The sequence below is a fragment of the Heterocephalus glaber genome, unplaced genomic scaffold (assembly GCF_053883595.1).
Source record: "Heterocephalus glaber isolate CG9 unplaced genomic scaffold, H.glaber_assembly_v1.0 deba00001687, whole genome shotgun sequence".
NCBI lineage: Eukaryota > Metazoa > Chordata > Mammalia > Rodentia > Bathyergidae > Heterocephalus > Heterocephalus glaber.
In genome coordinates this window covers 22,106,252-22,131,657 of record NW_028258412.1, presented here as the reverse complement: position 1 = coordinate 22,131,657, position 25,406 = coordinate 22,106,252, and the positions used below count along the sequence as shown (strand labels likewise).

At 53.4% G+C, this 25,406-nt stretch overlaps 1 protein-coding gene across 3 annotated transcripts in view; it reads right to left on the bottom strand.

Moving 5' to 3' along the window:
• Mlxip (MLX interacting protein) overlaps positions 1-25,406 on the bottom strand; it is a 48,223-nt gene that overhangs the window by 3,930 nt on the left and 18,887 nt on the right. Inside the window, exons 2-16 of one of the 3 annotated variants that reach the window (XM_004843881.3) lie at positions 10,917-11,023; positions 10,733-10,818; positions 8,485-8,574; positions 8,157-8,198; positions 7,728-7,899; positions 6,932-7,021; positions 6,333-6,424; positions 5,021-5,642; positions 4,545-4,666; positions 4,230-4,410; positions 2,829-2,953; positions 1,959-2,060; positions 1,751-1,878; positions 1,233-1,356; positions 66-195 (exon numbers count right to left, since the gene is read on the bottom strand). In XM_004843881.3, coding sequence (XP_004843938.2) covers positions 66-195; positions 1,233-1,356; positions 1,751-1,878; positions 1,959-2,060; positions 2,829-2,953; positions 4,230-4,410; positions 4,545-4,666; positions 5,021-5,642; positions 6,333-6,424; positions 6,932-7,021; positions 7,728-7,899; positions 8,157-8,198; positions 8,485-8,574; positions 10,733-10,818; positions 10,917-11,023 — 2,213 coding nt within the window. Of the gene's footprint in view, positions 1-65; positions 196-1,232; positions 1,357-1,539; positions 1,879-1,958; positions 2,061-2,828; positions 2,954-4,229; positions 4,411-4,544; positions 4,667-5,020; positions 5,643-6,332; positions 6,425-6,931; positions 7,022-7,727; positions 7,900-8,156; positions 8,199-8,484; positions 8,575-10,732; positions 10,819-10,916; positions 11,024-25,406 lie in introns of those variants that run through there. The other 2 variants (XM_087198506.1, XM_004843882.3) reach the window with 2 other exon arrangements.

The following is a 25,406-nucleotide window of genomic DNA, read 5'->3' as shown; positions in this document are numbered from 1 at the left end:
CCTGCATGCTCAGCCGGGCTGTGCGCAGTGGGCCTGGATTCCCCCAAGGTCCCCTCCTGACTCACTCGGCCTGAGGACGGGCAGGGAGCAGTGCTGGTCCAGCCAGGACAGCGCCGTGCGGTGCAGCTCCTCCAGGCTGCTGGTGGATACCATGCGCTTGAAGGACTGAAACAGCGGCTTGATGATGATGCTGAACTGCGGGGCTGAGTTAAGGAAGAGGGAGCAGAGGGCGGGGTGCACACTGAGGGAAGAGGGGCGCCTGCTGACTTCCTGGGCCTAGGCCTACAGGGAAGGGTGGGTAGGGCCTCCCCCGAAGCAAGCGAGTCCTCTGTGTGATCAGACGCTCTGCTCCAACGATGACCGGCCACTGAGTGCCAGCCAGGACCCCAGGGCCCGGGGTCTGGAACACGTCTGTGAATGGCGTGCACACAGGTGTTTATGTAACATTGGCCACACGCAGGCCAAAGGAAAAGCTCTGTGGATGTGGCATCTTTCTTCCCTGTTGCTGCAGCTGTGCCCTTGGTCCCCAAGGCCCTGTGGGCTCAGCCACCTCAGGAGGTCAGTGCTGGCACACCGTGGGCTTCTCTGGACTTCGCTGTCCACAGTCCTTGTGTAGCCCAGGCATGAGGAATGCACCACCTGGTCCTCTGTGGGCAGGTGGGACACAGGCCCAGGGCACTGTGCTGTCACACTGTGGCTGTACCAGCACGTGCCTGCTGTGGCCAACCTGCCACGTGAATGGACTACTCACGCAGGGTGGAGGCTGGGTGGACAGTGCTAAGGCGGGAGCTGCCTCTGGAAGGCTGAAATGGCCTGGTACCGGGTGGGCACGCTCTGTCACAACACCGTAGGCCAGGCGGCCCGTGGAGGCATCGGAGGAAACGGCCCTGCAGTTCTGTGCACCTTGTTTTCTGCCTGTCACAGAGGCAGGGTCACGCTCCCATGCAGTGGGGACAAGACCAGCGGCCGGGCTGTGGCCCTCCTTCCCATGCTGCTAGCTCTGCCACGGCACTGCCTGCCACTCGGCCTCCCTCATTCCTCCTGCAGAGTGCCCCAGAAGCTCCTGTGGAAACAGCTGCCAACCACAGCCCCAGCCCACAGAGGTTGGCCCTGTCTGCCCTGATGGGACTGGGATGACCATGTGAAGAGTGTCTTTCTGCAGGCGCTGCATGCCCGGGCTTGTTCCTGGCCACTGCCTGTGGGAGGGAAGGGCAAAGAAAACGGAAAGATACAATCCAGAACTTCCAATTCTGCAGGGTCCGGCTTTTCACGTATTCATCAAACATGTCTCTCATGTGGTCGACCTGGCGTGGGGCGACAGAGACCCCTGTGGCGGGGAGCAGCTGCTGGCAGGAGCTAAAACAACATGGGGACAAAACAAAAAACAACAAAAAAAATTATATATACATATTGGGCCGGGGATTTAGCTCAGTGGTTCTGCCCCTTCCTTGCAAGCACAAGGTTCCGAGTTCGATCCCCGGTACCAAAAAAAAAAAAAAAAAAAAAAAAAAAAAAAATATATATATATATATATATATATATATATATAATACAACATGGGGAGTCAGAGGTAGGTTCGGGGCAGCCAAGAGCAGAGCCGCAGCCAGGGTGCCAGATGGCAGGGCTGGCTGTTCACAAAGGCACAGCCAGGCAAGGGCAGAGAGGCTGTGGGGAAGGAGGGACCATGGCACGGAGGGTCCCGCTGCCTCTGGGACAAGGGCACACAGGCTGTCACCGAGCCAGGCCTCACAGGATGGTGGCATTGAGCTCCTCGATCTCCTCTCGCAGCCGCCGGGCCTCCTCCTGCATCTGGCTCCGCTCCTGCTGCAGCTTGGTGATGTATTCCACGGTCTTCTGCAGTGTGATGGCGTGGCTGCTCTGTGGGGACAGGCAGCTCAGCAGGGGCACCGGGGAGCGCCATCCTGTCACCCCCACTCCGCTGTGTGCAGGCAGCTCACCGGCTTGGAGTTATTGGAGATCAGACTGTTGAGGGTGTTAAAGCCCATCTTGATGTTGAAGCGCCGCTTCTGCTCGGCCGAGATGTGCTTCAGCTGCTGGTTCTGTTGGGGAACTGATCGGTCACTGAGACGAAGGCCAGGCCTTGGGCCCTGAGCCTCTCTCCTCACCACCCAGCCTGATGCCAAGCAGATGCAGCCAGACTGGCCCTGGGGTACAGGCAGGTGGGGCCAGAGAAGAAGGGAGGAGGAGAGGACAATGAAAAGCTAAAAGGAAGCCAGGTGCAGTGGCCCCAGCTGCAGTGGCAGAAGGATTCCAATTTTTTTTTTTTGGTACCAGGGATTGAACTCAGGACCTTGTGCTTTCGAGGCAGGTGGCAGAACCACTGAGCTAAATCCCTGGCACTATGGAGGATTCCAAATTTGAGACCAGCCTGAACAACTCAGAGACCCTGGTTCAAGAATACACAGCTCAGTGCCAGAGCACTTGCTGGCATGTGTGAGGCCTGGACTCCAGCCCCAGCACCACAAAGTTTAGAATAAAAAGCTAAAGGCCCTAATGAATGGGGGACACGGGAGGGGAGCAGCAGGCTGGGGAGGGCTGTCCACCCCACGTTTCACCAGCCTCCACCTCTCTTCTCGGACCCCAGGCTGCAGTTGCCATACTGAGGCCTCGGTGTGGGCAGACCCTCACCACCCACACAGCCTGCTGAGACAGGCGGGCAGGGCCCATCTGATCTCCGTGCGGCTGCTGCCGCCCCACCCTGGGCGACACTGGCGGACTCTGCTCTCCCTTCCAGACAACACAGCAGTCCCAGAGGTTCCCACCCTGGTCCCGCTGAGGAAATCTGGCCTGGGAGAGACCCGTCATACCTTAAGTGCAGCCACGCTTTTGGGGTTTGCAGATTTCCCTGAGCAGTTGTTCTGGGGAGACTGAGGGCTGGGGCTTTGCTCTGATCCACATGGAGAGGCCTGGCCTGAGCCCGGGGCATCGCGGCCTGAGAAGAGGAGGGTCTGTGACAGACAAGTGACAGGCAAGACGGGAGGCTGCCCAGCCCCAAGCACAGCAGCCCGCACAGAGGGGAACCCCACAGGGCGAGGCATCGGAAGCCCATTTCTAACCTCTGATGCCGCCCCAGCGCCCAAGCCGGAGAAAGCCATGCCCACATCCCAGAGGGGTGTGGCGCCTGTGACAGAGCAATCACTCATGTGGCAGAGGTAGCAGCTGGACTCTGCCGCCCCAGGTCAGAGAGGAGGTGGCACCGCTCACCCGGCCCTGAGATGCCACCTGGAGGCACCAGGGCTCTGGAGGGCTCTGGAGTCACCAGTCCCCACCCCTGCACCGGGCACAGTGGCACCTGCTTCTCTTTCGGATCTACATTTATGTTCTTTTACACTGTCTGACCCCCAATCTGACCCTCTGACCCACACAGGCCATGACAGAGCCACCCTGTGATCTCCTCAGGGCCCGTTCTGGTCACTGGTGTCTCCTTCCTGTAGCAAGGTCTCAAGCTCATCCCCTCTCCCCAGGCTCTGTCAGCTTTCAACCCACCGCACTGAGACCCAGCCAGGCCACACAGACGCTCCCTGGATCACTAAGAGGGCCCAACTCGACCCTTGGAGCTGGCATCTGTCCCAGCGGAGGGACATGGACAGCCCTCTTGGCAGGGCCCCTTCCGTGCTGGGTCTTCCCGAGGAGGAGGGCTGTGCTCTGCCCACCACCCGCCATGCTGGTCCAGCCTAGGGGTGGCAATCACCTGACCGGCCATCGCTGCAGCCCTGGGCCAGTTTGCTACACGCTGGAAATGCTGAGACAAGGCCGCCAGCTCCATGGCTATGGCAGGTCCAGGCTGTTTCCAGAAACTGCCCAAAAGGACTCTCCAGTCCCCTTTCTTACGAGAGCTGTGGCTCCACGCTGGGCCTCTATGAGTGACAGGTTAAGAGTGGCTTCCCTAGAGCCAGGTGTGGCAGCGCACACCTGTGATCCCAGCACTTGGGAAGCTGAAGCAGGAGAATTGCCATGAGTTCGAGGCCAGCCTAGACTACATGGCCAGACCCTATCTCAAAAAACAACAACAAAAACAGACCACCCAAGCATCAGCTCCCCATGATGCGTGGCTGCCTCCTGCCCACTGGCGCTGCTGCAGCTCATCTTGCCGTCCACTGGGGATGTCCCCAGGCTATGCCATCTGCTGACCGTGGGTCCTACAGGCCCAGCCCACGGTGGGGAGCCCTGGCTGATGTCCTACCCCACCTGACTGCAGTGACACTCACTGGGCCCTGCAGCAGGGACCTGGGGGCTGCCCCCTCGAAGTGGGGCCTGCTCCACCTTCACCAGTGAATCTTGCACCGTGCCTGGAGAGAAGAGCCGGGACACGGGGGCTGGCTGGCCACTCGTGCTGCGGCTGAGGTCTGTCACCAGGATGCCACTGTGGAATTCGGCGACTGCAGGAGCCTGAGGTGCCAGGGGAAAGAGATTATCCAACTGCTGACGCAAGGCAGGGCAGACCAGTCCCACGCCGGGGGAGGCCCCCAAGCGCGTGCCGATCTGGGGAGAAAGGGACAGCTCAGGTCCCCTGGGCTCCTCACCCTGGGGATGGCAGCAGGTGCGAGGACCATGCCAGGCTGGGACACCGTGGAGGCCAGCATCCCTTCTCTCTTGAGAGGGCTGGATGTCATGATCACTGCTGGTGGCTGGCCTGGGAAGGTGGCTACGGGGCAAGGAGAGAAGGGGAATCGGGGCTGAGCCCACGGGGGCCTGGCTGAAGCCAGTGGGCATCCTGCTCCACCCCGAGAGGGACAAGGCGAAAGAGCCACCACGGCATGAAAACTTGCTCTGTGCTTCTTGAAGGAGGCACATTATGGACTCCAGAGAGCATACCCAGGATCATGTGTTCCAACTGTGGGTTGTGACTTTTTAAGGCACAAAACAGAAACAGAACAAATCCCACGTGGATGCTCCACGATGTTCTGCCTCATTTAAGAGGGAGAGCATGGTCGGAGTGGCTCTGGGACGGAACGGAGCTCCCCGGGGCCCTGGACTGGCAGGAGGACCCTGGACTCACCTGGGGCCAGGCGTGCACTCTTCAGCAGCAAGGACATGGGCTCGGGCTTGGGGGCAGGCACTATTTTGAGGGGCTGTTTGGGCCTCCCTCCAGCCGAGGACACAGGCTTGGGGTGTACGAAAGTTAAACGAGCCTGGGGAGGCCCGACAGCCGGTGGCTGGGGCACAGGGGACAGGGCGAGGGCGCAGGTGGAGGGGTGGGCTGTGAGCGCAAGGCCCTGGCTCTGGCTGAAGGTGGTGGCGGTGGTGGCGCGGGTGAGGGTGGGGGAGGCCGCGTGCGTGATGACAGGCGGAGGCTTGCTGGGCCCCGGAAACCTCTGTGGGTGAGGGAAGGCCGGGGGCGCTGGGGGCGTCAGGGCAGGGGCAGGCGGAGGCACTGAGGGCAAGGAGGGTGGGCTGGGGGCGAGCAAGGGCGTGGGGAAGACGGGCAGGAAGGGCTGCGGGACGCCCAGCGGCGGCTGCGAGGGGCCGAAGTCCGAGGGCTGCAGGAAGGGGTCCCCGGCCCGGGAGGCACGCTCGCAGCCCTGGCCCTCTGTGGGGTGGAGCGAGGGGCCTGCAGAGGGGGCCACGAGGCCGTCGGGGAGGCCCACGGCGGGCAGCGAGGTGGCTGGCAGGACGCTCTCCTGAGAAAGAGGGGCAATGAGGGCCAGAGCTGGCATCAGGCTGCTCACTGTCCCACGCCGCGGAGCCCAGGAAGGGCCGGCCGAGGGGCCGGGCGGGGGGATCACCCTGAGCTGGGGAAGTGGATCTGACTTGGCAGAGCAGGACGGCCACTCAGTGCCGACACGGCCTGGCCTCCACGCGGCTGGACGGCCCCCCGGGGAGTCTGGTTCCCAGTCGCAGGGGTCCCCAGCCCCCAGCCTCCTGTCACAGACAGGCGCCGGGGCCACAGCTGCTTGGGTTCCCCAGGGCAGTCTCAGGTATCAGCTTCTTGGTCAGCAGGAAGAGCTCCAGGGCTCAGGGTGCGGATCTCAGGCTCCAAGAACTGGGCCTCATCCGCTCTGCGGCCCTGGCACCTGTGCCAGCTTCTCCTGGCTGCTAGGTGGGAAGTGAAAGGGTGTGCAGAACTCGATTGCATTAGGGACTGGTGCGGTTGCCTCTGCCTGGCTGATACGGTCTCTGGCCAAACGTGGTCATGTGGCACCTCCCCCCATGGGATTTACAGGTGCCCTAGAAGAGCGCGGTCTCGTTTTCCACACTTCGCGTGTGTGCTCAGCACCACACCCAGCAGTGTCCAGCAAACTGCCTGTGACTGCACGGTGATTCCGCCAGCCTGATGACAGGATGACAGCCCGCCCCCACCCTGCCTCTACCTGGGCAGGTGAGCTGCTGGGATCTGGCGCCGGTGTTGAGACAGGTGCGGGCAGCATGGAGCCAAAGATGGAGCGGCTGGCCGAGAAGAGGTCTGAAAAAGAACACAGGGTCCGCTCAGCGCCACATGCTCCCCACCTCCTGGAATTAGGGTTCGAACAAACGGGAAACTGAACCCCACTCTCCCTGAGGGATGCCCTGGCCACAGGGCACCCCCCTTCTCTATAGAGAGAGGTGTCAGATGGAAGCCACACGTGTGGCTCTGAAATCCTCCCAGGCTATGAGTTTCTGAGGCTGTGACAGTGGCAGGAGCACAAGGACCAGAAGCAACTGCAGGAGACTGGGGAGGTGGCTGTGCCACCAGCGCCCCCTGCTGCTTAGAGGGGGAACAGCTCCCCGCCGGCAAGCATGATCTGAGAATGCCAGCTTCCTTCAAGAGAGAGAGAATACTGTCCCAGGAAAGTTTCCCAGATCTTCAAATTACTACAAAAAAAGTTTTGTTTTGAAAAATTTCCTCCTCCCACTCATCCTAACTGGTCTCTCTCTCTCAAAGGGAAGTACCGGTCTGCTCCAGGCTGGGCTCCCTCTGTCAGGTTCTCACCCTGGAAAGGCTCGAAGGTGTCCATGAAGTCCAGGTTGGGCTGCAGAGGAATCAGCCCCGGCTGGATCATGTCTGCATTTCCTAGATGTGCTGCAAGAGCCAGAGGAAGAGAGGCACAGTCGCCCTCTCAACAGTCCTGCTCCAGGTCGAGGGCTGGAGTTTCTTGGGGTTCATGGCCATCCTACTCAGCCTGAAGGCAGCCAGGAGCCTGTAGCTTTTATGTTTGTTTGCTTGCTTGGGATGGGATCTGGTTTTGCTGCCCAGGCTGGCCCAGAACTCCTAGGCTCAAGTGACTCTTCTGCCTAGGCATCCAGAAAGGCTGGGACTACAGGTGTGCGCCTGGCTGGGCAGCAGGGAATGGTTACCCCAGGAGGCCAGGAAGGGTTTAGTGGAGAGCCCGACACTCCACTTCCTCTCCTGCTCTGACTTTTAACCTGTGGGCTCCTCCCTGAGGGGCTGACTGAGGCCTGGAAGCCACCGAGTGAGGTCACGGCCATGAGTGCTTCCAGTTTTCTCAGAGTCCCATGGGCCTGCTGCCTAGGCCCGGGCACTAAGGTGACAGATTGCAGCAGAAGTTTGAACCTGGTCTGCCCAGACCCCTCAGTGGTTCCTCGGTGATACCCAGGGAGGAGCTGGATCTGGAGTCTCCATCCACTCAAAGCAGGGGCCCCTCAGGGATCCGACCCATCTCCTCTCTTCCTGGCCTAGGCAAGTGACAGGCTGCAGCTCCGAAAGAAACCCCTGCCTGGAGCACACCAGGCAGAGAAGCAGCAGCTGCCTGGACTCAGTCAGTTACCTATTTCTCGAGGGTTGGGCCAGGCCACTGGCTGATGTGAAGAAAGGGTGGAGAACAGGGTGTCACTGAACTCTGACATGAGCATGTCTGTGTCCAGCAGTGGGTCTTCCTCCATGGGGACTGGGGTCTTCCAGCCATCCCCATGTTTGTGCCAGTAAAGCATGTCATCGTCCTGCCACCAGAGGGAGGAAGCATCAGAAGGCAGCAGTGGAACTGGGAAGCCCCAATTGTTACAGGGCTGCTCTGCCACAATGAGGCCAGTGGGTGGAGACACCTGTAGAGCGACCCCTCCAGGCCACCAGCAGGGTGCCACTGCTTCCTCAGCCACTCAAGATCGGTGGGGAGAGGGAGAGAAACAGTGTCCCGTCCCTGTTTCACTACCCAAGCCACTGCTGCTCCTCAGCCAGACAGGGCCGCAGGCACACTCACCTGAGCCAGACTGGAGAGGTCCTCATCCTTGTGCTGCTGGAGCTGGGGACAAAAGGCAGGATGAGGTGGTCACTGAGTGCCTGCGAGCGGTGAGGCCCCAGCTCCCCTCCAACCCCCAGGCCTCGTGACTCTGGGGGCAGGTAGGAGAGGAAGCCTGCTTGCTGCCCTCCACAGGCTGCGGGCAGAGGAGAGGTCTGGGGAGGAGGCAGGTCTGTTTGGAGCGGGGAAACTAAGCCTTGGCTGCAGGAACAGTGCTCTGATCCCAGTCGCCACCCTCCCCTTCAGGGGCTTCCTGAGCTCCAGTTTGGGAGCCCTGGCCAACAGATACCCTTTTCTTGAAGTAGGTTCTCCACTTGTGGTACTCCCTGATCACAATCTCAATGCGGCTCTTCCAGTACTTCCCCTCAGTGGTGATGGCCTGTGACAGAGAGACCAGACTGAAGGGAGGTGACCTGGGCCAGTAGCAAGCTCAGCCCGGGAACATGGAGGCAGCAGTGGACACTTGAAGTAGCCTCAGGAAACCCACACACAGCTACACCCTGTTCTCACAAAACACGTCTCATCTCTTTTGGGCTACAGCTGGCCCTCGGCCTAAAAAAATGCAACGTGAGTTCAAGACTTGGGACATCCAGGGCGGCATGCATGCAAGTGTGCGTGTGCGTCTGGGTCCTGAGGCTCTGCACTGGGGCCCAAGATGAGCAGGGAGCTCAGGACAGGGAGGTCCCAGGACGAGGAGTGCTACAGACACGATGGTGGCCCACATGCCCAGGGACACCACCTCTGCCATGCTCCCGAAGGGTGAGCATTGAATCAAGCAGAATCCACCCCGCCTGACAGCTTGTCTCACCTTCGGACCTAATGTCTCAGCTCACTTTTAGTTCCTCTTTTTTTTTTTTTTTTTTTGGTACTGGGGATTGAACTCAGGACCTTGCGCTTGTGAGGGAGGCACAGTGTCACTGAGCTAAATCCCCGGCCCAAGGATTAGTTTTCTAAAAACCAGGATCCCCGGTACCACACACACACACACACACACACACAAAGCAGTGTTTATCTGGGCTGGGATGTAACTCTAGGTTTGAGTCCTAGCACTGCAAAAACAAAAAGCAAAAATAAATTACAATATTACCACCACATCTAACAGAATTATGTTCCCTGATACTGTCCGTTATGGCTTGTGTGTAGATGAACCCCCAAAGCCTCATACGGATGAGATGAAGCTTTCTTTTTCAGAGGTGGCTGAATCTACAGTGTGCGATGCTGGGGTTAGGGTCTGTGATTACTGAACCACTATTCTTGAGTGACTGCTTTGGCACCACCCTAATCCCAGTAGTCTGGATGGGATAAAGGGGCAGGGGGATGCTGTTGAGGGCCCCCACTTCATTGCCTTTGCTGTCTTCCACTGCCATGAACTGCTGCCCCTCTGCCACCCTGCCTTGGAGCCAGGTGATTATGGACTGAAACCTTTATGAACTGTAAGCCAAATAAACTTTTTCCCCTTTAACTTTGGGTGTCGGGTATTTTGTCTTAGCAATGAGAGAAAAGTAAGACACCATCAAATGCTAGTTATATCCAAGAGCTGCAAAACTGTTTTATTAGATTATCTTTGTTTCACCCTTTCTATTATAACAGTTAAGATATGGTAAGATAAATTTAAAACAGTGCAGCAGAGTATAAAGTGCAGTCTCCCCCCTCTTCTGATGTCCCGCTCAGATCTCATACCCTCCAAAAGGATCCACTAGTAAGATTTCTATCTTCCGAGACATTTTCTATGCACATAAGGTCTGAGGTACACATTCCTAGAAGAATATAAATATACTAAAAGTAGTGCTGTACAACTGTTTTTGTCTGATTTGGGGGTACTGGAGACTAAACCCAGGGCTCTTGCATGGAACTATATCCCCAGACCCTTTTTCTTTTTTAAAATCTTTATTTTAAGACAGGTTCTACCTCAGTTGAGCAGGCTGGGTTTGAGCTTGTGAGCCTCTTGCCCCAGCTTCCCAGAGTGCTAGGGTTAGAGGTGTACAACACCAGAGCAGGCTAGCAGCTGGCTTTTAAAAATTTTACTCCTTCTTCAACCTTCTTCCTCTCAGTATCTAAAGATCTTGAGGTCTCTTCAGTTGTTAAGTACATCCTGAAGTCAGGCGTGGTGGCGCATGCCTGTGATCCCACCTCAGGAGGCTGAAGCAGGACGGCAGCTGTGAGTTCAAGGCCAACCTGCGCCACACAGTGAAACGCTGTCTAGAAAAAACACTGTCACATCCATCTGCCTTACAAGGGGCATGATGACCCTGAAGACTCCGGAAGGCAGATCGATTTCAAGGGAAAGCAGAGGGCATGGGGTGTCGCTCGGGACAGGCTTGCCGAGCACGCACCAGGCCCCAGGTTTGATCCCCAAGCCCAGAACAAAAGGAAGGAGAGGACAAGGCTCAGCTGACGGAGCCGGCCTGAGAGGAGGAGACCCTGCTGCCTCATCCCTCTCCAGGTCACACAGCTGGCTGCTCAGCGCAGCCCTCACGCTCACCCGGGGCCGAGGGGAGTTTGCCCTTCACAACCACCCAAGATCCTGTGCCAAGTACCTCGGGCCGGCGGTGCTCGTCTACTTCCACAGAGCCATCTAGCGGGGTGACAAAGTGGCACACAGGGTTCTGGCGCTTCTCCAAGTCTGGGCAGAGAGAAGGTGTCATCACTGCCCCGGAGAGAGCCCTGCCGGACCGTCCACACCCTTTCCTCACAGCCCCCCCAGCCCGCAGCAGCACTTACACTGCATGTACCACGCCCGCCAGATGGCGTTGTTGAGCCGGATCTTGTCCCTCCACTGCAGCTTCAGGCCCTTGAAGTTCTTCCACTTGGGTGACACCAACTTCCCACTGGAAGGGAAGGCAGAGATGAGACTCAGCGGCCCCCACCCCACCCCAGAAAACGAAGCGGAGTTAGAACTCTGACCGACCCTCACCAGCCACAGCCTAGGCTGCGCAGATGCACACGTCAGTCACTCAGGGTTTCCTCAGAGCATGGGGCAAGATCAGCCATGGTGGGGATGCACATGCTGCCAACGTGTTGCCTCACTCGGGTCCTGGCCTCCTGGTTACTCCCGCCTAGCTTTTAAATTTTCCATAATTAAATATTCAAAAGAAATCTGCTGTCCACCAGATGAGAAGGAGGCTGCTGTCTCAAGCCATCTGCAAAGCTAATGCTCTGCAGCTGCTCAGAGTGGCCCTGGCGCAGCAGCTGGAAAGCCCAAGGCCCCAGAGGCTGTGCCCCTGGGAGCCTGGCCTGCAAGTGCTTGAACTTACAAGGCATGGTCAGGCGTGGGGGCCTATACCCACGATCCCAGCTATTTGGGAGGCTGAGGCAGGAGGATCAGAAGTTCCAGGCTAACCTGGGCAGTTCAGTGTGATCCTGTCTCAAAATAAAAACCAGAAAGGGCTGGGGGTGTAGCTCAGTGGTAAGCGTCTTGGATTCCGTCCCCGGCACAGTACTGGGGGGCACAGCACTGACAAGCCAGGCTCAACAGGCCCTAGTGGGCCCTCCTCCTCCGAGCCCGACTCTCCTCACTCTCCAAGCTGCCTCCCGCTATCTCCTCCTGGACCGCCCAGGCTTCTCTCCGGGTCCCCTCGCTCCAGCTGGCTTCTGGGACAGCACTTGGGAGCCCTGTGCACAGTGAGCCTGTGCTGCAGCACTCGGGGAGCCCCTTGGGTCTCCTGCCATGGAGGGGCTCGCTCGCTAATTCTTCCCAAAGACATTTCGCACTCTGGCAGGCCAGGATGACAGCAGGAAGGGGAGCTCCTCGGTGGCACTGCCTTCTTGGAAGGTTGTTTTCCATGTGCTGTGCTGGGAGCCAGCCCTGAACAGCTGGCTGGGGGTCCCTTTTTCCAATGGTTGGAAATGGACAAGGCACTGGGTTTTTGTTCGCTGTTTTATTTTTGCACTACCAGGAATTGAACTCAAGACCTTTGCACTAAGCTTTCTATACCCCAGCCGTTTTAAATTTTTTGTTTTGATACAGAGTCTTGCCAAGTTGCCCAGGCTAAGGTTGAACTTACGATCCTCCTGCCTCAGCCTCTCAGAGTGCTGAGATCACAGGTGTGCTCCGCCATGCACAGCACCATCTTTAGTCCACATCAAAGGGGAATCAGTGGATTCAACCGATGGCAGGGCATAGCCCTGCCTCTTCTCCAAGCCCACTGGGGAGGCCGTGTGGCAGGCAGAGACCCGTCACGGTCACAGCCACCGCAGTCTCCAAGCGGAAACAGCAAGAAGATCTGAACCTTGGTTGGAAAGCATTTGGCAAAACCTGTTCTCCTGACCCGAGGCAGCAAGGAGGCCAGGCTTCAGAATATGTCATCCAAACAGCTGTGATCCCATCACCACCACCACCATGGGAAACATCACAAGGCACTCTCAGCAGGCGGGGGACACGCAGACTGCAGGAGCCTCTGCCCACACTCAGAAGGCCCAAGGACTCACACTCCTGCCTGCCTTATCGCTGGCTTCTGCCAAAGCGCATCTGGCCTGCTCATGACAGGGCGGCCCCCACCTCTCCCCGTAGCTGCAACTGCGGGATCAGAGGCCCTCCCCGCACGTGGCACCCCACAGGGCACCTCTGGCGGCACCCAGCTGCCAGGTACCACTGCTGCCTGGGTAAAGTCACAGCACTACCTCATCCAGGGCATCTTAATAAGGACTGCATGAGAGTATGTGTGCAATGCATAAAGACTTACACAGGCATGTGCGCACAGCCTGGCAAACCTAAAGCAAAATATAAAAAGATATTAATAACCATTTCACTGCTAAGATCTAAGGTATTCATGAAAGTGTGCTTTTTGACAACCCCTCCTGGCCTGAGAGGGCCTGCAGCTCAAGCTTGCCACACTGCCATTTGGCAGGCCCTCCTGTGCACACTTGTGGCCTCCCTGGTCACAGACCAGACAGGTATGGCAAAGGCCACCCTGCCACAAGCAGAAGTCCGGGGCGCCACGGGCTGCTTACTGCTTCTTGGTGACTCTTCAGCAGGAAGAAGCACCTACTGTGTGGGGAAGGGCGCAGGCAGAGGCTGGGGGAGCCTGCCGGGTCACCTCGACCCATCAGAGCACTCTCACAGGGCTTCTGCAGGAAGTGACATTTGAGCTGCAGCTGGGGTGGGGGAAGCCCAGGAGCAGCCTGGCCTAGGGGGCTTGAGCGGGACCTGGTCAGGGCAGGGAAACTCCCAGGAACCAGACAGAGAACACCAGAGGCCATGAGCTCCTGCCACGGACAAAGCAAGGCCTCCTTCCTCTCCTGTGCAAGGTCCGCCGGCAACCGGATGCCCAGTGAGGCAGGTGGTTCTCAGAAGCAAAAAAAACCAAAACTAGAGTCAGGTGTGGTACCCCCTACCAGTAACCTCAGCACACTGGGAGGCTGAGGCAAGAGGACTGCAAGTTTGAGCCCAGCCTATGCAACTGTTTCAAAAATAAAAAATAAAAAGAGTAAGAGGAAGGGAGGAAAGGAGAGGAAAGGGCAGAGGAAAAAGACAGAACCAAACCAATCTGGTCCTTTACTTCCTTCAGAAGAAACCAAAACCCCAACTGAAGCCCTTTTCCTGTTGTTAACACCCGCTCCTCACACTGCAGCTGGGATCCCAAGCAGCCAGAGGGCTCGGCAGATAGACTCTGACCCGGTATGGGCCAGCAGGGTGGCTGCAGGGGCCCATGCAGGCAGGGCTGTGACAGACTGACTTGCTGGGGTGACATGGTCACCAGCGCCCTGCCTGCCACGGTCCACGGAGAACTAACCACGGGGCCAACACACACCCAGCTTTACTGCTGCTGTGTACTCAGGAAAAGGCGGCCGAGGCCACAATGGCCACGTCCGAGCCTGATGAGGCACAATGGGCGAGAGGAGGACAAACTCAACCTAGGGGCTAGAAATCAAACTGGGCAGGGCTTAGTTTGGGAGTTCCCAGCTCTCTCCTCCCCCCGTGTGGAAATTCTTCCCTTCTCCATGTCTATGTCAAACACAGTTAAACTGCGGCAAGAATTTACTCAGGATTCCAGGACATGGAAGGGTCGCCCCAGTTTGTGTAACATCCCCATGGCCAACAGGTGGCGTCCAACGGACAAAAAAGTAGGACCCAAACCAAGAGCAAAAGCAAAAGCAAAAGCAAAAGCCACTCCTGGTCACAAGGGGCCACTGCCTTAGCAGTTCCATGGCCCTGACACACAGTGTAGGAAAGGCTGGGACTGCCTCTCTCTCTCTTTCGTACTGTGCTCCTAGGCCTTCAAGTTGCTACCATGCAGTCAGTGTCTATCTTGAGAAAGGAAGAGGAGACTTTTTTTTCATTAAGTTTATTGGTACATTTTAGGTATACAATACAACGACATTCATTATTGGGAATTTATACCTTTACATAATGTATCTTGGTTCTTATTTTTTCTCCATTCCTCTGCCCTCCCTTCACCCCTCGAGCCCTCCCTATTACACAGACTTTGTTTCTATCTTTAAGAGGAGACGTTTCTGTGTAGGCATCACAGGGACCCTTTCATAGGGTTTCCTTAAGCCTCCCTGTCCACTAAACACACTAGGAGGCTGACTTAAGTTACTTTTTTTCTTTTCTGATACCAGGGATCAGGGATCGAACTCAGGAGCTTGTGCTTGCCAGGCAGGTGCAGTGCCACTGAGCTACATCCCCTGACTTAGTTATTTTTTCATTGCTGAGCAAAATACCTGACACCCACAAGTTAAGAGAGGAAAGGTTTATTTGGCTCATAGTTTGCAGAGGTTTCAGTCTACAGTCAGCTGGCTCCAAGGCTGGAGGTATGGCAGAGAAGAAACAGTCCATGGCAGGGCAGGCAGGAAGCGGCAGCAGCAACAAGCCTTTTTTTCTGACTGGTGGTCCCAGTTGAAATTCTCTCCAAAAGGAACCAGGTAAAAGGATTGGGCCGGGTTACAAGCCTCAGGGTCCATCCATTTGTTCACCCAACCACGTTTGTTGGATGTTTCTCCACCCTTCTGATGCTTCCCAAAAGGGGAACCCAGCCTCCTCTCCCCAGCCCCTGCTTCCATCTCTAGGGACTCGTGTCTCCTGGACATTCCACATGGCTGGACTCACACAGTATGGCCCTTTGGGTCTGGCTTATGAGTTTATTTTCAAGGTTCACTCACACTGCAACAGTTTCAGATCTCCAGTCCTCTCTGTGGCTCAATCCTATTCCATCCTATGGAGAGACCACAGTTTATCTTTCTTCCCCCCCACCTTTGGTACCAGAGATCGAACTCGGGACCTTGCGCTTTCAAGGCAGGTGGCGGAACCACTGAGCTAAATCCCTAGCCCTCACAGTTTATCTTTCATCTGCAGAAGACATGTGGGTCATTTCCACCTCTGGGCTATTGGGAACAGTGCTGCCACCAGCCGACTTTGTTTTATTTCCCAACCAGTTCAGAACTCTGGCAGCGAAGAGAGGTTTCATCATTGAGCTGGCAGTGGGGACAGAGATGTGCAATACAGAAACTTGTTGGAGGGCAGCCGGCAACTATCTAGCATGTCAAACACCCTTGCAACCCTGTGGACCCACTTATAGGAAGGGATTCCACACCCACTGCACATGGGCACAGACACTGAATGGCACACAGCACTTGGCAGCAGAAGGCTGAAGGCAAGCTAGATGTTCGTCAGAGGGGATCAGTTAAAGCACTGTGGTACATTCACAAGGGGAACTAACATGACGGGGGCACTCAAAACCCACATTTATATGTGCTGATACATGGCAAGATCTGTAAGGGGCACTGATCCATGAAAAGCAAAACAGTAAGACATGAACACACAGTATGGCTTGCATTTGTTAGATGACATATAGACAGATAGACAGAGAGACTGATTGACAGTGCTGCGGAAGGAACCCAGGCCTCTATATGCTAAGCATAAGACCTACCACTGAGCTACACCCCAGCCCCATTAACTTGTCTGACAGGGAGATGTACACAAAGACACAGAAGAAGGGGAGAGGGAGGAGGAGAGACTCAATCTGTGTTTTTGGTACCGGGGATAGAACTCAGGACCTTGCACTTGTGAGGCAGGCGACGGCACCACTGAGCTAAATCCCTGGCCAAAAGTTGTTCAGGTTCCCACCCCGCCTCACCAGGGATCGAACTCAGGACCTGAGCTACATCCCTGGCCCTTGTCAATCTTAGGAATGATATGCAAGAACAGGTAATGGCGACTGGTATGTGATTCCCTTTGGAAAAGTGAACTGGAGAATTAAAGGGCCCGAACTGGGTGCAGTGGCACACACCTGCAATCCCAGCACTCAGGAGGCTGTGGCAAGAGAATTGCCACAGGTTCAAGACCAGCCTGAGCTACATAGCAAGACTGTTTCAAAAAAACAAAAACAAAAGAAAGAATTAAAAGGGTCTGGTGCGAAAGAGTTTTCAGTGCTTACCATTTAAATATAACAGGGTTTTTTTTTTCTCAAAATAAACAGGGATTAAAGACCAGGCCCAGTCTAAGGTCTCATAAGGCTTCCAGTTACTGGGGAAGGCAATCAAGCGCAGAAACAGATACAAACCTGTGAATGAGTCACGCAGTGTATGAAACCTAGGTGGGGATAACAGTTATTAGGCGCTGTCTGGAACAAGGGAGAGAGGGAATCTCATCTTCTCCAGAACTCTGACTTTCTCCTCAAAAGTGTGGCCTCTGTTGCCTTGTCCTGGGACCTGGGCCTGGTCCCACCACTTCGAGAGCCAAAGCTAACAGGCTGCCGCAGGACAAAGGCACACTGAGGTGCCAGGCCGTGGGGAGCAGGCACAGAGCGACAGGGCAGGAGGTGAGGTGGGTGTAGGAATTGCCCTGGCACCTCTGGCCGCATGAGTGGGCAAAGGCGCCTCCTGAAGAGGGGCCCGGGAGGCTTTGGGCCCTGCTCCGGGCCCGTCTGGCAGCTCTATTTTCTTTATGGTGGAGTCCTGCGCAGAGGTGAGGCAGGGACTCGGGCTCCAAGCTCCTCGTTCCAGGCCTGCACTACCTTGTGCAGGAGGAATGGGAGCCAACGTGCGAGGTGCCAACGTGCGAGGTGCCAACGTGCACGGGTATTGGTGAGGATTTATGTTTGTGCCTTTTATGTAAAAAGTAGGGTGGCCAGGTGTGGTGGCCCATGCTTGTAAATCCAGCAATCAGGAGGAGGCTGTGGCTTACCATGAGTTCGAGGCCAGCCTGGGCTACATAGTGAATTCAAGGCCAGCCTGAACTACACAGTGAGACCCTGTGTCAAAAAAAAAAGAAAGAAAGAAAGAAAAAAAAAAATTAGGGCAACCCACAGAGTGGAAACCAGGCAAAGTCTGCCTATCTGTAATGGTGACCTCTCCTTCACCCTGACTTCAACCTGCAGTGACCTGTGGCTTTATCCTCTACCTGGAGACAGACACTGCCAGGCTTATACCACCCCTAAGTACATGAAGAAAGCGAAGTGGTTCCATTCCTGGTTAAGGCACAGAAGCTGCCCATACATGCCCGGCACATAGCAAGCACCAGTCACCATGGGCCTGGGGCCTAAGTTTTCAGAAATCACATTCTGGCCAGAACTGGACTCACAGGACCAGGCACCACTTAGAGATATTTTAATGTTTGTTTGCAGTAGGGGTGTAGCTCAGCGGTACAGGTACTTAGCAAGCACGAGTCCCTGGCTTTAATCCCCAGTGCGCACATGTACCCACAAGCACACACACCCACACCCCACAGAGCCTATTTCCCAGGAGAGTAAACCCAAGTCGCCCTGACTCCTCTGGATTGCAGATGGAATGAATAAAACTTGCCACAGAAAAAGGTGGTATCTCACTTCAATTTGCATAATTTGTCAATGAAAATTAATAATTAAAAAAATCTGCCTGGGCCAGGAATTTAGCTCAGCGGTGCTGCTGCCTGCCTCAAAAGTGCAAGGTCCCGAGTTTGATCCCCAGTACCACAAAAGCAAAAAAATTTGTCCATTAGCTGTGCGTCTCTTTTCTGAGCTGTTCAGGCCCTATGCCTTTTTTTTTTATTTATTTTTTTTTTATCTTGAAATAATTACAGATGCATAGAAAGTCACACAAATAGGTCAGAGTCATATGTACCCTTCCTTTACCCAAGGGAGCATCTCAGCTGCAGAACAACAGCAAAACCAAGAAAACAGCTTTGTACATTAGAGTTGGGTTTTTCTGTTTTTTGAGCCAGGGTCTCACTGTGTAGCCCAGGCTGGCCTTGAAACTCATGGCTACGCTCCTGCCTCAGCCTCCTGAGTGCTGGGATTAGAGGCCTGCACCCCCACAGCCAGCATGTACATTAAAGTCGCTACACTATCCTCTCACTCAGCTCTTCACCATCCACTACAAGATCGGTCAGTTTTCCTTGCTGTTTTATGTTTGCAATATTATATTAGTGGCGTTTACCATTTGCGATGTTTCTACAAATGTTTCCCCTAGATTTTTGAGGGTTTTCCCCCAGTGCTGAGGATTACACCCAGGGCCTTGTGTGTGCCAGGCAAGGGCTCTACTGCTGAGCTATAGTGCCAGCCTTTCACCTAGATTACTGATTGCCATTTGCTTTACAGGGTGTCTCGGAATCAGTGGATGATGTGTTCCTACAGCCTTTCCTTATAATTTCTTTTATTGCTTCCCTCTTGCCCACCTGCCTGATTAAGGGATTTCGTTTTCACTTTAATCTCTTTTTAAGTTTGTTTAGTCTTATGATTTCTGGGGCAAGATTGAGACAGGGTCTGGCTATGTAGCCCAGGCTGTCCTTGAACTTGTTATCTTCCTGTCTCAGCCTCCCGTATGCTGACATTCCACTACGCCCAGGTCAGTCGGTTTGTTTTTTTTTTTAGAATTCTATACCTACTTTGAAAAAAATGGAAACAATTCTGAACAGTCCAAAAAACAAAAGTAACATTATGTGGAATTCCACCACCTAGAAGTAACTGTTGTTTAAATTTTGGTGAGAATACTATGCAGTAAGGAAGTAATCTTAGCCAGAGACAGGTCAGCCTTTTACCCTGAGCTCCTAGGCTGCGAATTCTTAGCCTCTGAATGTTCCCCCATGGGAGGGTTTTGTATGCCTGGGAGATCTGCCCAAGGGGAGGCCTGACAATGTGAATTCCTCCAGGGCTGTGGAGCAGGGGTACCAGCTCTGCCTTAGGAGGAACTGAGGGCTGAAGGTCTTAGCTGGGGGGGGGGGGGGGGGGGGCAGAGCCCCTAATAATCACTCCCGGCAGAGAAGGATTGGAACCCTGCTCTATAATAAACGGGACCATCAGTGTAACAGTTTTCAGTGAGTTTAGTTCTGTGGGTGTCTCTAGAAAATGACTAAACTTGGGGGTGCTTCTGTGAACCCCCAATGTATATTTGTGTTCTACTGAAGGCAGCTTATGGATGTGGTTGGACCATATTTATCAGATTATATATATAAAGTTCGCCAAAAAATGTACACATTAGGAAAAGAAAAACTTGCATAAATACTCTAACACTAAATTTACTGAGACATCATGAGATTAATACAAGTTACCTTTGGCCTCTACAATTACAAGAAGTGCTCAAAGTGGTGGGCATTAGCTTCTAGACATTCATTAGTACTGAAAACTGCTGAAGTGTGTACACATTTTCTTGGCGGACTCTGTATATTCACATAAAGACATATACATCTCGGGCGTGATGGTGCACACCTGTAGTCCCAGCACTCTGGAGGCAAAGGCAGGAGGATCACAGTGAGTTCGAGCCCAGCCTGAACTACAAAGGGAGACCTTGCCTCAAAAAAAAAAAAAAAAAAAAAGACATACTTATGAATAAGTATAATATCTAAATACATGAGTTCAAACTTTTTTTTTTTGGTACTAGGGATTGAACTTGGGTCCTTGCGCTTGCACAGCAGGCGCCAAAACTACTGAGCTAAATCCCCAGCCATTTTGGGGGTTTGTTTTTTGTTTTTTGTTTTATTTTGTTTGAGACAGGGTTTCGCTATGTAGTACAGGCTGACCTTGAACTCACTAGGACACGTAGCCCGGGCTGGCCTCGAACTTGCAGGCTCAACCTTGAGTAGTGGGGGGACAGTGGGCCACCACACTCGCCTGATGCTCTTGTTTAACAACCTATTTTTCACTTACAGTCACAGACATCTTATGCCAATAGTTGTACTGTACGTTATTTTTATTGGCTATGAAATATTCCACTATACATATTTATCAAAATATACTTAACCATTTCCCCACAGATGTTTATGTTAACAGACACATGCTGTTTCAATTTTTATTATTATAAACAATGCTATGATGAACTTTCTGGTATTTACACATTTGTGCAATTGCATGACTTTTCAGTAAGAGTAATTTCTACAAATGGAGAAGCTGAGTCAGAGGGTATGTGCACATTTATAATTTTGTGATATCCAAGGTCTTTCCAATGGTGTGTTAACATTCTCAAGAACAGTCAATAATGCCTGTTTCCTCAAACTATTCCTCACGTTAATTTTTTTTTTTTTTGGTACTGGGGATCAAACTCGGGTCCTTGAGCTTGTGCAGCAGGCAGCGAAACCACTGAGCTAAATCCCGGGCCCATCTGTGCATATGTTTTTAATGATTTCACATTTACATTTAAATCTGATTCATGTGGGAATCAGTATAGTTCACCACAGTTCACCAAAATAAAATGATTGCTGCCCTATGGGCTCAGCTTCCCCACCAACTCACACACTTCCATGAACACACCTGAAATCACACCCTACACTAGGGCCTACTCCACAGCCTCATGTCACAGGTCCGAGACCAATCCGGTGCTAACATCACACTAAGAATTACAACTTCCTGACATACTTTACTGTCTAGGTAAGGTTAGCCCCCATCATTTTTTAATACATTTTAAAATTCTTGCCTCTTTATTCTTCCTTTTTTTGGGGGGGGGGTACTGGGGATCAAACTTGGGACCTTGCACTTTCGAAGCAGGTGGCAGAACCAATGAGCTAAATCCCGGCACTTTCATTTGTTTTTGTTTGGTTGTTTTTTGTATTTTTTGAGGCAGGGTCTTGCTTTTTAGTTCAGGCTGGCCCTGAACTCACTATGTAGCCCAGTCTGGCCTCAAACTCATGGTGATCCTCCTGCCTCAGCCTCCCAAGTGCTGGGATTGCAGGTGTGTTATGGAGCCCACACTGGGCTCGAACTCACAATGATCCTCTGAGTGCTCCGATTACAGGTGTGCACCAGCACACCCAGCTATTCTTCCATTTGAACTTTACAATCATGTTGCCCAGTTTCACCCGAGCCAGGCTCAGGGGCACTGGGCTCAGTGGTGCACACCTCTCAGTCCCAGCTACTGGAGAGGCTGAGGGAGGAGGATCACTCGTGCTCACCCTGAGCAACAGCGTGGGACCCTAGTAAAGGAAGAAAATTCCTTTTTTATTTTGATCGGGATTGCCCTCAACGTAGGCAGCACTGACCACTCTAACTGGGTCATCTCCATCCCAGATAAGGGTCCATTTCTCTACTTGTTCGAGTTATTTAATGCACTTAACAAGAAATCTGAAGCTATTTGGTTTTCTATAACCTTCTTCATACACGTGCTTCACATTTCTGGTCATAATACTCTTCTAACAGTTGACAGTAATGCTAAAGGAAAATTTAGAAAATGAAACCCTCGAAACAAAATTAAATTGCAGTTATACCCCTGAGCTCTGAGTAGGTGCCCATTTTAAGGCATTCAGCAGGCCCTACCCCGCCGATAAGGCAACCACCAGCCACCATGGGGGTGGGTGGCTGGGAGGCTGAGGTGAGAGTGGCCCATTGTACACAGAACAGGAGGGACTCCCTGCTGCAGCACCTGTAGGAAAAGGCAGGTCCAGATCTTCACCAAGGGGCTGGGGGCGGCCCAGGGGTAGGGCACTAGCGCAGCCTGAGGCCCTGGGCTCAATCCCTGACATCAAAGTGGGGGTGAGGGAAAAGATGAAATTTTATGTAAAGAATGAAATCCTGCCCTCAACCCACACAACTGGCTTAAAGAGGAAGCGAACCCACAAATAGGTCTCTAGCCAGAGATGACCCCAAGAGCTTGGGCTCCACCACTGGCTACCAGAGCTAGAACACAAACAGATCATACTTCCAAATGTTTCTTTGCTCCTATGAAAACAGGCAAGAAACAAATTTGTTTATTATCACCATCAGTTATTGAAGCACTGCCAGCTACATAACCTACTTAAAAGTCGGGGAAATCTGAAACTGTGACGCGTCTCAGAGGATAAGGTGACGCTCTCCAGGTAGCCAAGACCTATAAATAGACTACCAGTGGCTTCTCCCTTTTCAGAAGAGAATTCAGTTAGCCAAGTCCAAATTTCTGTTCAGTACTAAGGATCTGGAAGTGCATCCCACAATCAAGAGAGATGCTGGTCCTACAGAAACAAGTAAGTGGGACCCAGAGTAGGGGGCCCGGGGGCCACACCAGTGGCCATTAAGCAAAACACTGAACTGATGGATGTGACGCCCCAGGCCACGATTCAACAAAGCAAGCAAACAACTCTCTATTCTCCTTCTCATGCAATCGAAATTCCAAATAAAATGTGTCCTCCCTTTGCCGGCTACAGATTAGTCCCCTTCCCTCTGCTACTGAGAAGCAGCTGTCATCCCAAATCTCTACCTCCTTCACCGAACTTAAAAACAGCAGAAGATGGAGTTTTCCTTTACAATCCCATCCCAATTTTAACCTCTGATCTTTGGAGATTGTTAACGTGATACATAGGCATTTTGCAGCCTAACAGCTATTGTGCGTGTGAAGACAAAGTGGGTTTTCACAGCTGAGTGAGGGGAGCACCTTTACTTACTGCAGTGCTGTAAAATCAAGGTGGGATGGCTGATGAATCTCTGTACCCAAGGCCTCCAGGCAAAACAGATACAAAATGAGAAACCCCGGGCTCAGGCTGCAGAAGCAGAAGTGTGGAAAGTGCTGGGGGTGGTGTGCTCGCTCCCACAGACCCTGGGGCTCTGGACTGGGGGCCGGGGGCGAGGAGGGAACCTCAGGAGTCTCTCCAAAGGAGTCTCTCTGTGCACCTCAGACTCACAGCCCTGCGACAGGACCTGAAGTCAGGTTTCCAGCCCTGCACCCCGGCACCCCATCCTAGCTTCCTCAGAGAGAAACTGCTGTGGAGCGAAGGACCCCCTTCACCCTCAGCTCTAAGGAGTCGCCAAGAGCTGAGGAGGAGGCTGCAGGCTGAGACCGGCCTCAGGGCCTTAAGACACTCATCCCCCGATGGTGGGAGAGCAGAGTCAGCAAGTACTGGGGGAAAGAAAAGGACTATGGGAAAGCCAACTCCTCCACCTCTCACACTTTAAGGCAAAGGGTAGTTTTCTGAACCTGGGGGTTAAAAAGATGACAAACAAGAAGTTGGTCTGTTACACCAGCAGTTGTTTTGGGTATGTGTGGTCTGAGGACTGCACCTTGGGCCTTGGCACTGAGCTACACCTCTAGCCCCTTTCTATCTTTATTTTTGAGACAGGGTCTCACTAAACTGACAAGTTGCCCAGGCTGGGCTTGAATTCGCAAATCTTCCCACTTCAGCCTCCCAGAGTGCTGGGATTACAGGTGTGCACCACTGTGCCTGGCTAACAACAGTGTTTGAAGTAAAGCAAAATGAGAAAGAGAAGAGCCCAAGAGAGAGAGGGAGAGAAAAGCGTCCATTAAAAGGAACATTTTAAAGACACACCTGTTTTGAACTGCTGGGAGTTTCACTATATAACTGAAAGTGAAAAATCTCAGCCACGTGTGGTGGTGCACACCCATAATCCCAGCAGTTGGGAGGCTGAGGCAAGGAGATCTTAAATTCAAGCCCACCTGTGCAGCTCAGTGATTTGGTGAAACCCTGTCTCAAAATACAGAAATTTAACAAAGGATAGGAATGTTGCTCAGTGTGAAAGCCCCGGGTTCAATCCCCACTATAACAAAAATAAATAAAAATTTTAAAAGGGTGAAGGCCTTGGGTTCAAACCCCAGTACCAAAGGTGGGGGATAAAAAATCCTCTGAATAAAAAAACTCGGGCCGGGGAATTAGCTCGGTGGTTTCGCTGCCTGCGCAGCCTGCTGCACAAGCGCAAGGACCCGAGTTCAATCCCCGGTACCAAAAAAAAAAAACAAAAACAAAAACTCAATCAACGAAGTGTGACGTGTCCATCTGAGGGAGCAGTGGAGAAAGGCCACATCTAACACAGAAGGCGCCTCCATGCCAGCCGGCTCCTGTGTCGTCAGTGACCACAGAAAAAGGACAGGCTGTTGCCACCTGAATCCGACAGTAGGGTAACCTGACGCTACGCACCGTCCTGTGAGCACCCACAAAGCACCTCAAAACCTGTAACCTAAATCTAACCGAGCCTTTTAGGCTTCAAGGTGTGGGAGATGTGTGGGAAATGAAGACTGTGTGTTACACGACATTGCTAATATTTTCTTTGGCAGAAAGATGATGCAACAGCTATGTGAGAGAATATCCAGACTTTTTAGGAGCAAAATGGATAAATGTCTGCAACTTTCTTCCCAAACTCTGAAAGCAGGAGAAACACATGAAGCAGGGGTGGTGACAGCTGATGAACTGGGCTGCAGGGAGCGGCGTACAGCACCATTACCTCAACTTGTCTGATTAAAACGAGTGTATATAGTAAAAAGTGGGAGGAAAACTCCGGGGTGGGGATGTAGCTGGGTGGTAGAGTACTTGTCTAGCATGTGGGAGGCCCTGGATTCCATCCCCAGCACTGTGCGCACACACACACAAGACACAGCCATCCTGGAAAACACTTGGCAGTTTCTTATGAAGATAAATATACATTTACGTATGACCCAGCTTTACTTAAGAGAAATGAAGTTATCTCCACAACCAGACTTGCATAGGAAGTTCAGAGAAGCCCTATTCATAATAAAGTTGAGAAGAATACAATGAGGATAAGCAAATGACTTCCAGCAGGTGAATGGAGGGTACTCGGGACCCAGGGAGGCCCTGAGCTGCCCAAGACACTAGAGCAAGGCTATGTCCGTAGGGTTCTAGTCCCACAGCGCAGGCAAGACAGACAGGACAGCGTCCTTGAGAGCCGTGCCCAGAGGAGCCGGTCCTGGGACAGTTCCAGAGCCCGGGCATCACGGGAATGTATTGTGACACATGCCACCCATCTGTCGGCACTGTGGACTGTACACTCCTGTACTGCACACTCCTGAAAGGGAGAACGTGTGAGCTGTTTTATCTCAGTAGAGCTGATTTTTATAGCAATGATCCCTTCTCTATTCCTAGGGGGAATA